General features: G+C 43.3%; 1 protein-coding gene across 1 annotated transcript in view; it reads left to right on the top strand.

Moving 5' to 3' along the window:
- Positions 1–6,707: 6,707 nt before the first annotated feature.
- Positions 6,708–18,680, top strand: part of LOC311060261 (glutamate receptor ionotropic, NMDA 2C-like) — a gene marked incomplete at both ends in the record, with an annotated part of 113,937 nt that continues 101,964 nt past the window's right edge. Inside the window, 3 exons of the mRNA XM_084078397.1 lie at positions 6,708–6,959; positions 8,518–8,652; positions 9,852–9,950. Coding sequence (XP_083934523.1) covers positions 6,708–6,959; positions 8,518–8,652; positions 9,852–9,950 — 486 coding nt within the window. The remainder of the gene's footprint in view (positions 6,960–8,517; positions 8,653–9,851; positions 9,951–18,680) is intronic.

The following is an 18,680-nucleotide window of genomic DNA, read 5'->3' as shown; positions in this document are numbered from 1 at the left end:
GTGTGTGTGTGTGTGTGTGTGTGTGTGTGTGTGTGTGTGTGTGTGTGTGTGTGTGTGTGTGTGTGTGTGTGTGTGTGTGAGACACATGGGGTGTGCAGAGATGAAGAGGTGATTACACCCATGACACTGGGTGTAGGATTATGGAGGATTACATGCTTTTACACACACACACACACACACACACACGCACACGCACACGCACACGCACACGCACACGCACACACACACACACACACACACACACACACACACACACACACACACACACAGTGTGACGTCCAAATGACTCAAGATTCTACATGTAGGGCTAGTATGGAGAGAGAGAGAAAGAGAGAGAGAGAGAGAGAGAGAGAGAGAGAGACCAATGCAAGAACAATGGCTTCTATTGTAGCATGCAGTGACCAATCAGGGCCCAGTATTCAAATGTGGGAGACATGTGTAATTGGTAGGTTGTAGGTCTAACCAACTGCGTCCAGAGCATATAGAGTTAGAGAAAATAATAGAGAGGGCACCGGATATACCCTCCCATCCACTTGCATTGAGTTGCTAACCCAGCGCATATGGGCCGAAATCACCCCTTCTTCCGGGTTGGGAAATGCGATGGGCGGGGCCTATTTGGGGCTTCTGCGGCGCGTTTTTGCGTCACGGTGCGTCCAGAGCCGTTCTTTTGACCCCGCCCCTTGGAAAAAAAAACCTTCCTCACAGTGGCGTGCACAGACATTTTGAGGGGCAGGTGCTCAAGTAAATTATAGGCCTACTTTTTTTTGTTTACTTGGTCTGCTCTTTATTCCCTCTACACCTATACCTCTTTGCCAAAAATAGCCGATCTACAAGCTCACAACGCCTCGCAGCGCGAGGCGTTGTGAGCTTGTAGATCTGCTATTTTTGGCTAAAGTTCTCCTCAGAAAAGGGATGCTAGGTTTCGAGTGGTTATGGTAAAAAGAAAAATCATATCACATAAAGATTTGGCGTACCCCCTCTAGTAACTCTGAGGACCCCCTAGGGGTCCCGGCCCCCCTGTTGAAGACCCCTGCTGTAAACTGAAAAAAAAAAAACATTTTCCCCCCCTTTTTTCAAAAGGGCACTTCTGGTCAAGAGGGCAAAGGGCAGGTGCTCTAGCACCACCTAGAGCCTATCTGTGCACGTCCCTGCACCAGACTCATATCCACGCAGTGATATAGTCAGGCAACGCGAGGCTACTATACAACCTCCTGGTGCGGTGAGCAATCACAACAGACACAAAGTGTGTGAGGTGGAAATACTTGGCATTATGACTGAATTGAGGATAAACAAGGGATAACAAAAAAAAAAAAGTTACTGGAATTGTATGGCTTTTAACACCGAGTGCCAGGTACTATCCACCCGTTTCAGCTGTGGGGTGCCAGCGTTTTTTTACCGTGTTTTGACGATCTTTGGAGAGCCGCAGAAGCCACGACGTGCACGCGGATGGGGTGGGGGGGGGGTCTCGTCCATCCACTGGAGCAAAAACATTTCTACCACGATCGGCCATGTTGGAGCGATCGCATGTTGAAAATGGCTGGTTTTCACCATTAAAGAAAATAATCCGAGCTAGGAGTGTATTTCTACAAATCCTAATATAGGAATGGACTGAAGTGATTGTTTTTTGGGATGACGTCACATACGTCCATTCCTTCTAGCAAAGTCGAGGGATCATTTTTAAGTTGCGTTAGAGTGCCTTCTTGTGGAGTAGGACCAGTAGTAGTATCTATATTTTGACTCAAGTACTGGGGTTGATTTTTTTGTCCACCACTGGTTATTGATGTCAAACAAGCAATCAAAGGTGCTCATTCGGTGCACGTACCAAACAAGCAGCTTTCATATTACAGGTTACACTACAGAAGAGCACTATTATATACTTTTATTTCTTGTTCTGTCGGTATTCACGGCTGCCAGTTCCCATCTGATGTTGTGTGGCAGTTCTGACCGCTCCAGACCGTCCTTAATAACCACTAGCTTGCATAAAGTCTTCAGACTAGGACTCAAGTCTAAGATATACAGGTCATCAGGTGTTTCCAATCCTCCTCCAAAGAGGATGACACGATCTCCCACCATGCAACAGCACATACGATTGTATCTCGAATATATTTTAACTATACTTGGATATGGGCCTTTCCCCTTGGGCTCAATCTCCTTCCACGAGAAGGTCTCTGGATTATATTTCCACTGATCATTGATGAACCAGTGCCCGTTGTAGCCACCAAATACGTACAGCTCTCCATTGTAGGCAAAGGCTGAATGTGAATGACGACTGCGTCTTTCTAGAGGAAACTGTGTCGAAGGTGTGTTCAGCCAGCAGCCGGTCTCTGTGTCAAACACTCTGATGATGCTGTCCTCGTTCCATACGCCCCCAAATACAAACATCTTTGTCCCGATGATGGTGGCAGAGTGACCACTTGAAGGAGTTGGTGGAGTTCCTCTGGTGTTAATGAAAGACCAGACCATCCTGGTGGTGTCCAACGTGTAGATGTCATTAGTGTATCTAGTCAGCTTGGTTTATCCTCCATGGACATACATGACCTTCCCCAGGACACAGGCTGAGTGGTGGTACCTCTCCTCTGGAACGGTCCCAGAGATTGCAGGCTTGCCCCATCTCTGGGTGTCTACATCAAATGCATAAAGCACATTGCAGTACGCACTTGTAATGTACTTCCAGCCTCCCCATATGTAGACTGTATCTTCTGTCAGCACAGCTGTGTGGCTCCAGCGATTGGAGGGAACCTCAAGGTGAGAATGTGTATAATATAGATATTTTAAAGCGAACATTTGTTACTCAAATCTTTGATTCTGGGGGGGGGGGGGGGGGGGGACTGGAACAAAATATTTTGAGATGGGGGGTCTACGGCCAAATACTAGATCATTCTGGGGGTCCTTGACATGAAAAAGTTTGAGGACCACTGGTTTAAGTGGTTAAAAACATCTGTTTTGGACTGGTCAAAATGTTAAAATAACAAATGGGCTCACAGTGCATTGTGTTTTGAGCATTTATTATATATATATGTGTGTGTGTGTGTGTGTGTGTGTGTGTGTGTGTGTGTGTGTGTGTGTGTGTGTGTGTGTGTGTGTGTGTGTGTGTGTGTGTGTGTGTGTGTGTGTGTGTGTGTGTGTGTGTGTGTGTGTGTGTGTGTGTGCGCGTGTGCGTGTGTGTGTGTAAAACTCTTATTTATTTTCTTTTGGCAAGATTTAGAAAACATATTTTGAGTCTTTTATGCGGTGATGTCTTGGCATCGCAGGGCTTTGTAATGACAGGAGTTGGGCGGGTTGCTCTATTTTTAGATGCATCCAATATCTTTTGTGATTTGATTTTTTTTTTTATACTTTAATAATAAGCAATGGGACCTGACCTAATTCTGCTCACCAGTCATTTGTTATTATAGTATTCCTGTGCACATGCAGAAAGCAGTGTGTATCATTTCAGCACTGTTTTGTTCTCGCTTACGACGGTTTCAATAAAACATGGTCTCAATAATGGAATGAAATAATTGTGGCCAAATATTCTTCTGCCTGCACGTACGTCATGTCCAGTGGTCCGGGGACCACCAGGGGTCCTTGAGGAGTCTCCAGGTGGTCCCCGGGCTAAACGATGGAGAGTTGGTAACCAAATGGACCCTTATAGTTCTTAACTCTTGAGAGCCTCCTTCTCCATTCTCCGATTGTTTAGACTTCTTGTAAATTAAGTAATGCAGATGTTTAGAATAATCTAACTCTTGAGAGCGTAAAATGAAACCAAATGGACCCGTAAGGGTCCTGTTATTTTGACAAAATCTTATCCAACAATAACAAAATATTCTAAGGTTTTGGGTCTGAGAGGTTAAATCTCATCAAACGGTGGTTCCGTGGCGCAAATGCCGAATAAATAATGGACCTTGATATGAAAAGGGTTGAAAACCACTGGTGTAGTCCATTTACTCAAGTACTGCACTTCAGTACAGTTTTGAGGCCTTTTTTGTATACCTTACTGGAGTATTTCTAATTTGTAGTACTTTTACTTCTGCTCCACTACACCTCAGAGACACATATTGTACTTTCACTACACTACAATCATTTGAAAACGTTAGTCACAGTGTGTCTCAAAGAATGTGGTGAGGATTCGTGTTTGGATTTGTTTTGTGATTGGCTAAAAGGCCAGGCGTGCTTCCTCTGTTGCTACATGGATCCAAACGTCCACCAACAGCTTAGTTTTAAGCCTGAGTAGTTGTATTCTGTTGCTGTTTGCTATTTCAAATGTTCCCTAAAGTAAAACCATTCCTTCCGTGTCGTTTTAGAAAAATAGCAGATGTACAGCTGATATATTGCACTTTTACCTTAGCGCTAGGTATACTCTTGGTTGCATGTTTTTACAGGAAATGCACTTAAGACCTCTGGTGATTAGTAGTTTCGTTCCCTACCTATGTTGAATGCACTTATTGTAAGTCGCTTTGGATAAAAGCGTCTGCTAAATGACTGTAATGTAATGTAATGTAATGTAATGTACAAGCTCACAGCGCGTTGCAAGCTTGTACGTGTATGTTTTGCATGGCACCCCGATATGTTCAAGGCCCGATCAAACCCCTGATACAACCATAGACTGTAAAAAGAAATGGACAGCGTCACACCATTGGTTTCTACAGACTGTAAATGAAGCCGATTGTTCAGGAATGTGCAATCCACCATTTTTAATATATACCATTGGGCACGTCGGAACTCAAACGCTATTGCTTGAGACCAGACATGTGACCAAAGCGGGGGCGGGTCAACCAGACATGTGACCAGGGAACCGGAAAACAATCCCCAAAGAATGCTATTGGTTGGGTAGCTTGTCAATCAAGAGCGGGGGCGGGGAATGAATGCTATTGGTTGCGTAGGTTGTCAATCAAATCATCCCGCCCCTCCTGGAGCATAGCCTACTCTATCGTCAATTTTAGAATAAATGGGACCATAATTTAGCAAAACGCATATCATGACGATTGAAAGGAGACTTTAAACTAGGGACTGGAAGCATATAGTATTTATGACAATTTTTATTAAGGTAAAAAAATCTAGTCTAAAGTTCGTCAACAACCTGTCCGCTTACAATGAGAGAATATTCTTTCTGACACCTGCAGGCCACCTACAGGCCATTCATATGAACTGTCTCTCTTCTCTATCGGCCTCATTGTAAATATGTCAGGCTGGCCCCTTGGATACAACCTCTCCCGCTCACTCGGATCAGCTAACACAGTGAAGCTGTCTGAACCTTCCCTAAAACACACAGGGCAACACGCCAGTGTTGATTTCAGTCGACCAAAACTATGACAAAAAATGTTCGCTGACTACCTTTTCTTTTACCTTTTTTCACTGACGAAAACTAAATAAAAACTAAACAAAAACTAAATAAAAACTAAATAAAAACTAAGCTATGATGACTAAAACTAAGTCAAATACATTGAGAATTTCGTCAACAAATAAAAACTAGACGAAAATGTTAGTGAGGGACTAGTGGAGAAGAGATCCAGTAGAACTAAAAGACAAGTTGTTTTATGCTTGGTTGTGCTCGGGTGTTGCGCTCTGAAAATAGCCGATCTACAAGCTCACAACGCGTCGCGCTGCGACGCGTTGTGAGCTTGTAGATCTGCTATTTACAGTATGCAACCAAGTGTAAAATCAGCCATTACGACGCCATCAAGGCACCGCCAGAATCCATTTAGTCGACTAAATCAACTAAAATCTTATGATATTTAGTCGACTAAAACTAGACTAACGGTAAAACATTTCAGATGACTAAAATATGACTAAAACTAAATGGAATTTTATTCAAAAGACTATGACTAAAACTAAATCAAAATGTGTTGTCAAAATCAACACTACAACACGCTCCACACGTCCCAGACTCTTCTCCCTCCTGGCTCCCAAACTGTGGAATAAACTCCCCATTGCAGTCAGAACTGCAGACTCACCCCCAATTTACGGCCGTAATCTGAAGACTCAGCTCTTCAGACTCCACCTCACCCAGACATCCCACCCCATGGAAAAAATCATTTCAGGGAGATCGAGAAAATGTATGAACAAAAATATTTTGTATATATATCCCACATATATGTTTAACATATATATGGATATATGAGCTTTATATGACACATGTGTTTCCTATAAATCTACATATATGAACCTGAATATGGCATACTGTATACTGCAGCATATATTCAGCATATATTTGCCATATATTGGCATCTATGTTCATACATTTAGTAGGCGAGCTCTAGACCGGATCCGGCATTTCTCATACACATACACTCTCTCTATGTCTGTCTGTCTGTCTATCTGTCTGTCTGTCTGTCTGTCTGTCGGTCTGTCGGTCTGTCGGTCTGTCTGCCTGTCTGTCTCTCTGCATTCTGTAGTATTTTTTAGATAATTAACCGTGCTCTGGTAAATACCTGAATTGTAAATTGTGCTCTCTCTCTCTCTCTCTCTCTCTCTCTCCCTCTCCTCTCTCTCTCTCTCTCTCTCTCTCTCTCTCTCTCTCTCTCTCTCTCCCTCTCCCTCTCCCTCTCCCTCTCTCTCTCTCTCTCTCTCTCTCTCTCTCTCTCTCTCTCTCTCTCTCTCTCTCTCTCTCTCTCTCTCTCTCTCTCTCTCTCCCTCTCCCTCTCCCTCTCCCTCTCCCTCTCCCTCTCTCCCCTCTCTCTCTCTCTCTCTCTCTCTCTCTCTCTCTCTCCAGGCAGTAGGGTGCCAGCATGGCCGTTCCCAGGGGTCATCCTCCTCCTCCTCCCACCTCGCCAGCAGGGCCCAGGGCCTCCACCCACCATCTCCTCCTCTTCCTCCCCGTTCTCCTCCTCCTCCTCCTGTTGGCTCCGCCCCCGCTGTGGTCCCGCCCCCTGCTGGTGCAGCCGTCCATCAACGTGGCGGTGGTGTTCAGCGGCGCCGGCTACCAGAGCGAGGTCAAGGGTCGCCTGAGCGCCGAGAACTTCGCCGACCTGCCGGTGACGGTGAGTTTGGTGGAAGAAGTTCTCTCTGAGTGTTTGTTTACTTTAACCCATTTAGCCCTGAGGCCCATTTTAACAAGGGAACCAGGAGACCTGGTTCTGCCAGACCCAGAATAAGTACTTCATAAGATCACTACGTCACGGCTAAGCCGGACTTCACATGACGTGTCAGCCTGTGTCTATGCCCATGTATGGACGAAAGGGGGACAGACTTTTATGGCTGGGGCCTAAGGGCAAAGGGGGCATGCCCATGTATGGAGAAAACAGGTACAAAGCCTAGGCCCGACCCCCTGGGTCTGGCAAACATACCTGTTAAATCCTAACCGTTTTCATTTTTTGGGGAAAAAAATGTTCTGAACCCAAGATATCATCATTTGAAGATTTGCTGCTCCATTCACTTCTTGTTTAACTTATTACTGAAAAAGGCTGTATCTCGGCTCCTGAGCACTTTTTTTTTTACTATGTATTTTTGGCCCAGACATGCTATTTTCAAAGGCAGACAATTAATGTCAAAGAGGTCGCGATGACCTCGTTGACATTTGTGAAACCACACAGTACAACCCTCAGTGATTAGCACCCATCAGAGGATCGATCATAATGGAGATAAATATTTTGTGACTACTTGAAAAAGGTAAGAAAATCGAACAATCGCTGGCAGTGGGCAAACGCGGCCAGAAATAAGTCTGTCAGTGAGAGAGTTAATAAATAAATAAATAATGTTGCTATATACAACATAACATGCTTTCCCGGATTCAAGGGTCTAACAAAGTATAGGCTTTCTAGGTCTTATTAGGTTGTTATCTTTCTATAGATGCACCGAATATCTGTATGCAGGTCTGTCTGTAATCCACGTATCTCCAGAACCGCTCGACCGTCCGACTTCAAATTCGGATAGGCGGTTGTCCAGAACCACCAGAACAGACTGGCTGTGGCCCAAATGAGCCAATCGGTTGCCATGACAACCCCAGCCTAAGCTTGATTTGCCAAATTCCACACACCTGTCGAATTCCCCACAGCTTCCATTTGATTACTTTTAGTCATTCCACTTTCCACACAGTCACTTTGCACTCAGACATTCTCTACAGATGTTTGCCACTGTACAAGGAGTGCATGCCCATATGAGGGCATGCCCATATGAGGGCATGTACTGATAACATCAGGGATCTCCAAATCTGTCCATAAAAGGGACAAGGACAGACAGATATACAGATATCCATATTCAGGGCATCTGAAGGACACAGACAGACGGACGGACGGAGAGAGATATCCATATATGGGCACAAAAGGGACACAAACAGACAGAGAGATGGTTACAATGGGTGGGTACTCTGGCATATAAAGGGTTTTGTATCGTTTCCGAGTAAGCCTGTGCCCTGTTAGTACCTTTACATCCGGGAAAGCATCTGTGTCTATTTAGATGTTGCTATGTACCTGTATTATGGCAACATGGATGTTTTTACATTACTTATTTTGTTTTGCCTAAAAAAGTGTACTTAAGGACAGTATTTAAGTAAATTGACTTTAGTTCTCTTCCCCCTGGTGGTGGTGCATGGTGGTGCAGGTGAACCCGGTGACGGTGCTGGTGAACGACACCAACCCGCGGGACCTGCTGACCAGGCTGTGTGACACCATGTCCCAGGAGAGGCTGCACGGGGTGGTGTTTGAGGACGACGTGGGCACGGGCAGCGGAGCACAGGTCAGCCGATCCATACATACATTGATTGATCGATTGATTGATTGAATGCTTTTTTTATACAGAAATGTAAACAGCACGGAGGTACAGTAGGCAGGGTTGCCAGATCTGCATATTATAATTTCCCCGCAAGATTTTATTTGAAAATAGCCGATCTATGCGACGCATTGTGAGCTTGTAGATCTGCTATTTTCAAATAGCTGATGTATATTTTAATGTGCACATGTGGCCCATAGTGGCTTCTTTTGGGCTGGTTTTCCTAGGCCTGGTTGCTTGTTTCTCTCACAGAATCTGGCAACACTGACAGTAGGATAGTGGTTCTCAAACCTTTTCATGTCAAGGACCCCCGAATTGATATGTATTTGGCCGCGGACCCCCATCTAAAAGGTTTTGTGCCAGGGACCCCCCAGAAGAGAAGATTTCTGTTAAAAAATATCTAAATTATTCAAAATTTCCCAAACATTTTCAATATTTTTCACAAAAATTCAAAAATAGCAGATCTACAAGCTCATAGCGCGGCACAAGTGTCGCGCTATGAGCTTGTAGATCTGCTATTTTTGAACAGCCAACATATAAATGGATACAGTTGTTAAAATGATTGTGATGCTATATTTACTACTTTTGCTGGGGACCCCCTGGTACCGCCTCAAGGACCCCTGGGGGTCCCCGGCCCCCACTTTGAGAACCAATGCCATAGGACATTAACCACTTTAACCCCAAACCACCAAATAGCAGATCGACAAGCTCACAACGCTACGCGTTCGTTGCATTGTGTCGCATTGTGAGCTTGTCGATCGGTTATTTTCTGCGAAAGCTTACCCCGCAAAAAGACACAACAGAAAAGACACTAGTATTCAGCCCAGAGGGACTCCGGTTAATGGGTTTAAGTGGTTACGGCTGAAAGGATAACACAAAAAAAAAGTCCTGGGTACTTGTTTCCATTGTTGGGTGTACTGTATGTATTTATGTATGTATTCAAGGGTCCCTGGCACAAAACATTTTCACCGCGGTAAAATACATATCAATTTGGGGGTCCTTGACATGACATGAAACCCTGCTGTAAGGGTCCATTTAGAACCTTGGACCCGACGTTGGGAACCAGTGGACTAATACATTATTCATTCACTATCTGACTTTTTTTTTTTTTGAGGGGTTTGTGGTTTTTAATGAGACGTTCATCTTGCTTGTTGTCTCTCCTCCAGGCAGCTGAAGTGGCTCAGATCCTGGACTTCCTGTCCACCCAGACAGGCCTGCCCATCGTGGGAGTGAGTGGAGGCTCCGCCGTGGTCATACCACACAAGGTACCGTACCGTACCGTACCGTACCGTACCATACCACACCACACCACACCACACCAGTGTTGATTTTGAGAGCAAGTTTTAGTCATACTCATTTTAATAAAATTCCATTTAGTTTTAGTCATATTTTAGTCATCTGAAATGTTTTAGTTTTTGTCTAGTTTCGTCGACTAAATATCATAAGGTTATAGTCGTCTAAATCTACAGTTGATTTAGTCGACTAAAATGTATTCTGGCGGTGCCTTGATGGCGTCGTAATGCCTGATTTTACACTTGGTTGCATGCTGAACATAGCCGATCTACAAGCTCACAACGCGTCGCAGCGCGACGCGTTGTGAGCTTGTAGATCTGCTATTTTCAGAGCACAACACCTGAGCGCAACCAAACATAAAATGACTTGTCTTTTAGCTTCATCTCTGCTTCTCAACTCGTTTTGACATGATTAGTAAAACCAGGGTTGGAAAGATTACTAGAATATCCTAAAGGCAGTGGTTCTCAAACTTTTTCAAGTGAAGGACTCCCGAATTGATATGTATTTGGCCGCGGAGCGTGATTATGAATCCCACCAAGGTTATAGGATAGACCCGCCTTACCTGTGTCTGATTGGCTCCCTGGCAGGCATAGTTGCAGGCACAAACGAGAACCGTCAATCACAGAACTGCGTTGACGTTGCGGTTAATCGAACAGTTACCTAGTTACCTGACGTGACCGCATGCAGCCGTCTCAACACCACGGTTCCTCCATCCAATCCCTCAGCGGTTCATTGATGTGGCGACCATCTGTTGTTCCATGAGAAGAGCCTTTTCTCATAGACTCTCTGCCTAATGAGGGAGAGGAGCTTCAATGGCCGCTCCGCCTGATTCTTACCTTTCCAAGACACTACAGAAGCTCGTCAAGCAGCTACTTGAGTGGAAGCAGATTGACTCACATATGCAGCATATGCGGGCTCGAAAAACAAGTTGTTTTCAAGTAGCTGCTGGATAACATGAACTAGACCAGGGGTTTACGATCGTTTTAGCTCAATCCTTCCCTCTCTCTCTCTCTCTCTCTCTCTCTCTCTCTCTCTCTCTCTCTCTCTCTCTCTCTCTCTCTCTCTCTCAACATCACTTGAGACGTATTTCAGAAAATATCAGATTTTTGTTTACAGTTTCTGAGAGAAATCGTTTTTTTGGGGAAAAAAAAAAGCAAAAAGCAAAATTCATCATCATTGATCAAACTTATGGAGCAACGGTCTATGTACTCAAAGGAGCTTAACAAAACTACAAGTAGCTTATTAAAGCAACAACATGAATAGAGGAATAAATACATGGATGGATGGATATGGATGGATAGATAGACACAAAGGAGACTCTTTGTGTCTCCTACCGGAACCGCTGCCGGTCATCAAATTATTGGCTTAGATATGCTGGAAAAAAACGCGGAAAAAATATCCATGAATTCAAGGCTCCATGGGGTGACTAATCCATAGAAAAAAAGTTTTTTGGGGTGAACTATCCCTTTAAACACAGTTAAACACAGAGAGGTGAAACACAGAACTAGGTGGAAGGGAAGGCAAGTCTAAAAGAGCTTTGGAATTCAGTTTAATACCAACTTAATTTGGGCTCTGCCAAATTATTATTTATACATTAATGTATGTATCTATTCATCAACGAATAGCACATCCACAAGCTCACAACGTGTCACAAACGGATGTTTGAGGTTATAAGGAAGGTTTCTGGGTTAAAACCCTGTGTGTGTGTGTGTGTGTGTGTGTGTGTGTGTGTGTGTGTGTGTGTGTGTGAGTGTGAGTGTGTGTGTGTGTGTGTGTGTGTCTGCAGGCATCAGTCATCATACAGTGAGTTAAGTAGGTCAGGGCTGTGTTGGAGCATCACATGTAAATATCCCCCCAGACGAAGACGAGACCGCCGAGCGAGGAGTTCTGTAATCTGATCTCCTCCGACCGAGGAAGTCAGATCTGTTACACTGTATCTGACATGGAAAACTTTAACTAGAGGAGAGGGAGACAGATCTGTTACACTGTATCTGACATGGAAAACTTTAACTAGAGGAGAGGGAGTCAGATATGTTACACTGTATCTGACATGGAAAACTTTAACTAGAGGAGAGGGAGACAGATCTGTTACACTGTATCTGACATGGATACAACATTAACTAGAGGAGAGGAAGACAGATCTGTTACACTGTATCTGACATGGATACAACATTAACTAGAGGAGAGGAAGACAGATCTGTTACACTGTATCTGACATGGAAAACTTTAACTAGAGGAGAGGAAGACAGATCTGTTACACTGTAGTCTGACACGGAAAACTTTAACCAGAGGAGAGAAGAGAGAGATCCAGTGATCTATAGGTGTCTAACACTTATAAAGGACCCATGTTCAGCCTATCTTCATATAATAAGGTCCTCACTAATGCTCATGATAAAATGGTATACCATATCTTTGTCTGTGTACACTTCAGAAACCCATCTACCAGTGGGGGTGCTCCTTCCATTCCGACATGTCACCACTCCGACTAGTGGCTTCCGCGTGCGGTTAAGGTTAGGGTTAGGGTTAGGTATAGGGTTAGTCAACGTCGGAAAGGCGACATGTCGGAAAGGAGAAATGCACCCCTACCAGTGACATGGTTTTTCTTATTTTTTTTATTTTTTATTATGGCTTCCATTAACACATTCCATGCCAGCGTTTAATCTCATAATGTTCTCACCAGTGCCAGCGTTTTATTGTTGTTTTTTTGTTTTTTTCATGTCGCCACAGACCTCGCTATATCCGTTAAAAGTACGCGTTCATTTGGTTCTAAACTCACAGGGGATCTGTGTGAGACGAGCAGTGAAGACTGCTTCGCTTTGCGATCCGCCATCTTGAAGCTACAGCGGTGAACGCTAAACAGTGATCAGCGAGGAGAAAAACAACAACCGAGATAATCAACTTTTTAGGTTTCGTGCTAGACAGAAAGCGGATACGATCAGAAAAACCGGAACCCGGATAATTCCGTTTCCGGTGGTGCTACCGGAACCGGAGGTGTATCAAATATAAGTGCAATGTGAACTTTTTTTTTTTTAGAAAAAAGACAGACAGACAGACAGACAGAGAGACAGCCAGACAGACAGACACACATAAAGACAGACAGACAGACAGACAGACAGACAGACAGACAGACAGACAGACGGTTATTAAACGGGAGAGCCGTACCTGCGGGACTGTGATTGATGTGTACTAGATCGACAGCTGTGTGTGTGTGTGTGTGTGTGTGTGTGTGTGTGTGTGTGTGTGTGTGTGTGTGTGTGTGTGTGTGTGTGTGTGTGTGTGTGTGTGTGTGTGTGTGTGTGTGTGCGCGTGTGCGTGCACGCGTGAGAGTGTATGTAGAGATGGAGTTTGGTTGACAGCAGCCTGAAGGCAGCGTTTGACTACTGACGTGTGTGTGTGTGTGTGTGTGTGTGTGTGTGTGTGTGTGTGTGTGTGTGTGTGTGTGTGTGTCATTCTCCTCATGGTGTCTCTGCTCATCTTCTGGCCTTGTCTCTCTCTCTCCTCTGATCTCTCTCTGCTCTTCACCTCTTTGATATCCTCACTGTCAGCTGGAAACCACGTACACAAACCTCTTATCTCCTATCTGTTTTTTTTTCCTGAATTAACGCCCCTGCTACTTGATCAGCGTCATGTAAAAGCATCACAAGTAGCAGATCTGCCACGCTATGAGCCTGTAGATCTGCTATTTTAGGACAAGAAAAATCATGAAAATATGTGCAAATCTTTGAATATATATATATATATATATATCCCATTAAGACCTGTAACGCATCTGTGTCACTTTAGATTTATTTGGCTATTCAAAAATAGCAGATATACAAGCTCATAGCGCGGCACCGAGTGCCGCGCTATGAGCTTGTAGATCTGCTATTTTTGAAAAATCTTAAAACATTTTTTTTTTTTTTTTTTTTCAAAAAACTGTTAGGATTTTTTAGATTTTTAAGAATCGCCTCAAGTCTTAATGGGATATATATATACATTTTTAACTCAAATCTTTGCTTCCGTGGATTCTACAAATGTCCACATTTTCATAGTTTTCAGATAAAACATGTGTCACTATAAAATCAGTGGTTCTCACACTTTTTTCATGTCAAGGACCACCCAAAAGTACACGTATTTAGCCCCCATCTCAAAATATTGTGTTCCAGCTATCTGCTATTTTCAAATGATTGTATACATGTTGAAATGGAAGATTTCTGCATAATGAGTGCTTTTACTTTATGTACTTTTAAGTACCTCTTGATGCCAATACTTTTGTACTTTTACTCAATAAATTCTGAATACCAGACATGTACTTATATTTCTGCATTGTAGTATTGATACTTTTGCTTAAGCAAAACAATTTAGCTCTTTTTCCACCACTGCAAACCTCTACCAATGTGTGCTTTGTGCACAGTTTTTCATAATTGCTAAAACACTAAAGCCCCCCCAATCCTCTGAACCAAATGCTAAACACATTTTGTCAAATCAATCACTTTTTTTATGCAAAAAAACAACAACCCTTAAACACTGTTCAGGTAGTTTAGACACAATTTGCTAAAACCCAGATAAACACATTTCACACTGTGATGCACCCGGCAAAAGTTAACCCATTAAGACCTGGAACTGTGTCATTTTTAGATTTGAGCTAAACACACTTTGGGCTATTCAAAAATAGCAGATCTACAAGCTCATAGCGCGGCACCGAGTGCCGCGCTACGAGCTTGTAGATCTGCTATTTTTGAAAAATCGTGAAAATGTGTGCAAATCTTTGAATATATATGTTTTTAAAGCGAACATTTTTAACTCAAATCTTTGCTTCTGGGGGGGTCCCTGGAACAAAATATTTTGAAGGGGGTCCGCGGCCAAATACATATAATTTTGGGGGTCCTGGACATGAAAAAGATTGAGCACCACTGATATAGAAACATACGTTTTTCAGAAAACTGTTGAGATTTAGGAGACATGTAGAACCGGCTTCAAGTCTCAATGGGTTAAACTCAATTACAGCTAATTCTGTCTCTGTTGGGGTGGAAACCTCATATCGTCACCTTGCTAAACTAATGGCCTAAGTCATTTTTTGAGGAAAATGATATTTTTGCCTATAAGTCAGCTCCTCATGACACTGGCCACCTCTGGTAAAATCGCCCAACTCCTAATTGAAAAGGATCATGCTGTTCACTCCCCTTTTAGTATAATGGCCTAACTCCCTAGTGTGACTTAGGCCAAAATAGGCCTTTTTTTAGCCTAAGTCACATGGTTTTGTGATTTAGGCCAAATTATTTACTGATTTAGGCCATTAAAAAAAAAAGATTGGCCTAAGTCAGATTTAATCCTATTTAAACCTATTTAAATCTCTTATGTTACATAACTGACAGACAGTGTTATTTCTATTTAAATAGTCATAATTTGTTATAAACATTTTGGGTGAAATGATTAAGAAATATCATATCGTTTTGTTTTGGATCAGTTTTACATTTTTCCTGAAAAACTTAAAAAAAAATACATAGAGTACAGAAGTCCTTTTGCTGCTATTGTGTGACACTGTCGTATGATCAGGTAGCACGTTAATTAATGAAAAAAAAAAACACAAAAAGTTAGAAACTGGAGAACAGAGGTTTCTTTACACACAACAACTCAAAATGCAGGTTCACACTTTGGCTCTTAAACGATGTGATTGAACATTTATAACCAATTTAATACAATACATCACTACTGGTTCTCAACAGGTGATCTGTGGACCCCAAGGAGGGGTGGGGGCGTAATTTCAAGGACCCCCAGTTTGATATGCATTACACCAGGGACCCCGCCATTTGATGTGTGGATGCAACACTTTTTGTACTTTACTTGAGTATTTCCAATGTATGTATTTCCATGTTTTGAAAATGTTGTTAAATAAATACATCTAATACAATCAAGTGACCGCTTAGGAATTGGAAGGTTTTTCTCCTACATGTGTCCTTCAGCAAGACGCTGAGCATTGTAAAGAGTGTTGGATAAAGGCTCTACACGTATAGTGTAAATACACCTTTAGCCTTGTGTGTGTGTGTGATGGGGACGAAGTCCTCTGGTTGTACCAAACACTAAACGACGTGGTGCTGAGGGAGAGTGGGCTTTGAGCTTTACATTTCATGATGTTTTTTGAGTGTACCGTAAAGTGCTTTTCATTTAGAGTTCTGTTTCTTAGAGCTAGGGCCTTGTTCAACACTCTCCTCCCCCATATATCTCCCTGTCTCTCTCCCTGTCTCTCTCTCTCTCTCTCTCTCTCTCTCTCTCTCTCTCTCTCTCTCTCTCTCTCTCTCTCTCTCTCTCTCTCTCTCTCTCTCTCTCTCTCTCCTGTAAAAGAGCCATCTCGTCTCATCAGAGACTGTGTGACACAATGAGACAGGTGGATGTGTGGCAGAGTGACACACACACACACACACACACACACACACACACACACACACACACACACACACACACACACACACACACACACACACACACACACACACACACACACACACACACACACGTGCGTGTACATTTCTATTAGAGCATTAAAGACTTCAATAGTGCTTGATTATCAATAGGCTGATGACGAAGGTGAGGATGACGAGGGTGATGATGAAGGAGTTGCTTTGAGGTTTAAAAGGAGGCGGCGTGGCGTTTATTTCTGTTTCCTGTCTGACTGATCTCTGAGGCGTGTGGGGGTGTGTGGGGGTGTGTGTGTGGGTGGGTGGGTGGGTGGGTGTGCATGCACACACTTGTATTAATATAGTTGTGAGGACCAAATGTACCCACAAGTATAGTAAAAACAATAATAATAGACATTATGGGACCGTTTTCTTGTTCCTCACAAGAACAAAAAAATAATTATAAATCATTATTATTATTTTTTTAGATTTAGGTTTACAAACAGAAAACGATTCACGTTGGGGTTAGATTAGACATTAAGGTTAGGTTTAGTGGTTAGAATTAAGAGTTAAACCTGATTTATTCTCAGTTGCGTGCCAGTGTCATGTACCGAAAAATAGCCGATCTACAAGCTTACAACTTGTTATTTTTTGGCTTTAGGCTTACGGTTAAATGTATGAAAAATGGCATTCATTCAATTGACGGTGGCAAAAATGACGGCGTCCTCACTAGTATAGTAATTCAAACGTGTGTGTGTGTGTGTGTGGTGAGATGAAAGGAGTGAAGAGAGGAGAACATGTCTTCTTTGACACACGCATATAACCAATGGGAATAGGATGGAAATCGTGTCGCAGTCGGTCGGAAACCTCATATGTCCAAAGCCGTTGCTTTTCAGGAAATGGGGGGTGGGGGGGGAAACTATAGGTTACTAGCGTAACCCCGGTTCTATGACATACGAAGCGAGACCTGGAGCGAAGTGCTGAATATAGAACAACCTGTATTCTAACTGGATCCAATGTACAGTAGTTATTATTTAGGCACAAGCTCGTGTTAATACTTAACATTGGTTCACTATTTATAAAACCCATAGACAACTCTTAAGGTGGTTACACACCGGCGAATATGCGAATATACGCAAAATTCGGACTCGTTCCGAATAATTAAAAGACGCTTTTTCGCTTCGCTTTTTCGCTCCGTGTAAGCTTGCATTGACTTTATAAGGTTTAAAAAAGAAACATATTATTCGCATGAAAAAAATCGCCCCGGTGTGTAAGGACCTTTACTGTCATGTCAAGTTTAAAATTATGTGAAAGATTTACAAGCTCACTGAGCTACTTTTGTGACACTGTACGTATGAGGATGTTGGGCTTAACATTTTGAAAAAACAAACATAAAAAGTTGAAATATGGAGATATAAGGTTTCTGCCTGACGACAGCAACAGAATGAGAGAGAGAGGAGGGGGGAGGGGGGGCAATGGAGAGAATATAATGAAGAGACAGTGAGATAAGAGAGGTTGACAGGAAAAGAACAGAATTATTGGTTTCTTGGTGTGTGTGTGTGTGTGTGTGTGTGTGTGTGTGTGTGTGTGTGTGTGTGTGTGTGTGTGTGTGTGTGTGTGTGTGTGTGTGTGTGTGTGTGTGTGTGTGCGTGCGTGCGTGCGTGCGTGCGTGCGTGCGTGCGTGCGTGCGTGCGTGCGTGCGTGCGTGCGTGCAAGAGAGCGCGTACGCACGTGAGCGTAACTGTATTCAAGCATGTGCATCTGATCAAGTGCACATGCCAATGTGTGTGTGTGTGTGTGTGTGTGTATGTGTGTGTGTGTTTTTGTGTGTACAATTACATTCATCCTATATTAAAATTTCCTAGAGGATGGGTCGACCGGACGGATCACGGTCCTCACAAATGTAACTTCCAGACTTGTGACGCCTACCGCTGCTCCTATCCACACCAAATACTGTTCAGGGGTCTGCCATGAGTAGAGCCACAGCAGGGGCCACCCACAGGCACCGAGAGTTACTTCAGAACCATGGACAGCAGCTACAGTTACTTCAGGACCATGGACAGCAGCTACAGTTACTTCAGGACCATGGACAGCAGCTACAGTTACTTCAGGACCATGGACAGCAGCTACAGTTACTTCAGGACCATGGACAGCAGCTACAGTTACTTCAGAACTATGGACAGCGACTGCATTCGCTCCAAACTTGGCACAAACACTGCTCAAGAGTTTGCCATGACAATAGTGACACCAGCGGCTTGGATCCCATGCGTGGACCCCCCCCCCAAATAATAATAATAATAATAATAATAACAGATTTCATTTATAATG

Source organism: Gymnoscopelus microlampas, assembly GCF_963454915.1.
Source record: "Gymnoscopelus microlampas genome assembly, chromosome: 14".
Taxonomy (NCBI): Eukaryota; Metazoa; Chordata; class Actinopteri; order Myctophiformes; family Myctophidae; genus Gymnoscopelus; species Gymnoscopelus microlampas.
Note: the sequence above shows the minus strand (reverse complement) of the source record. Positions and strands in the feature narration are given on the sequence as shown.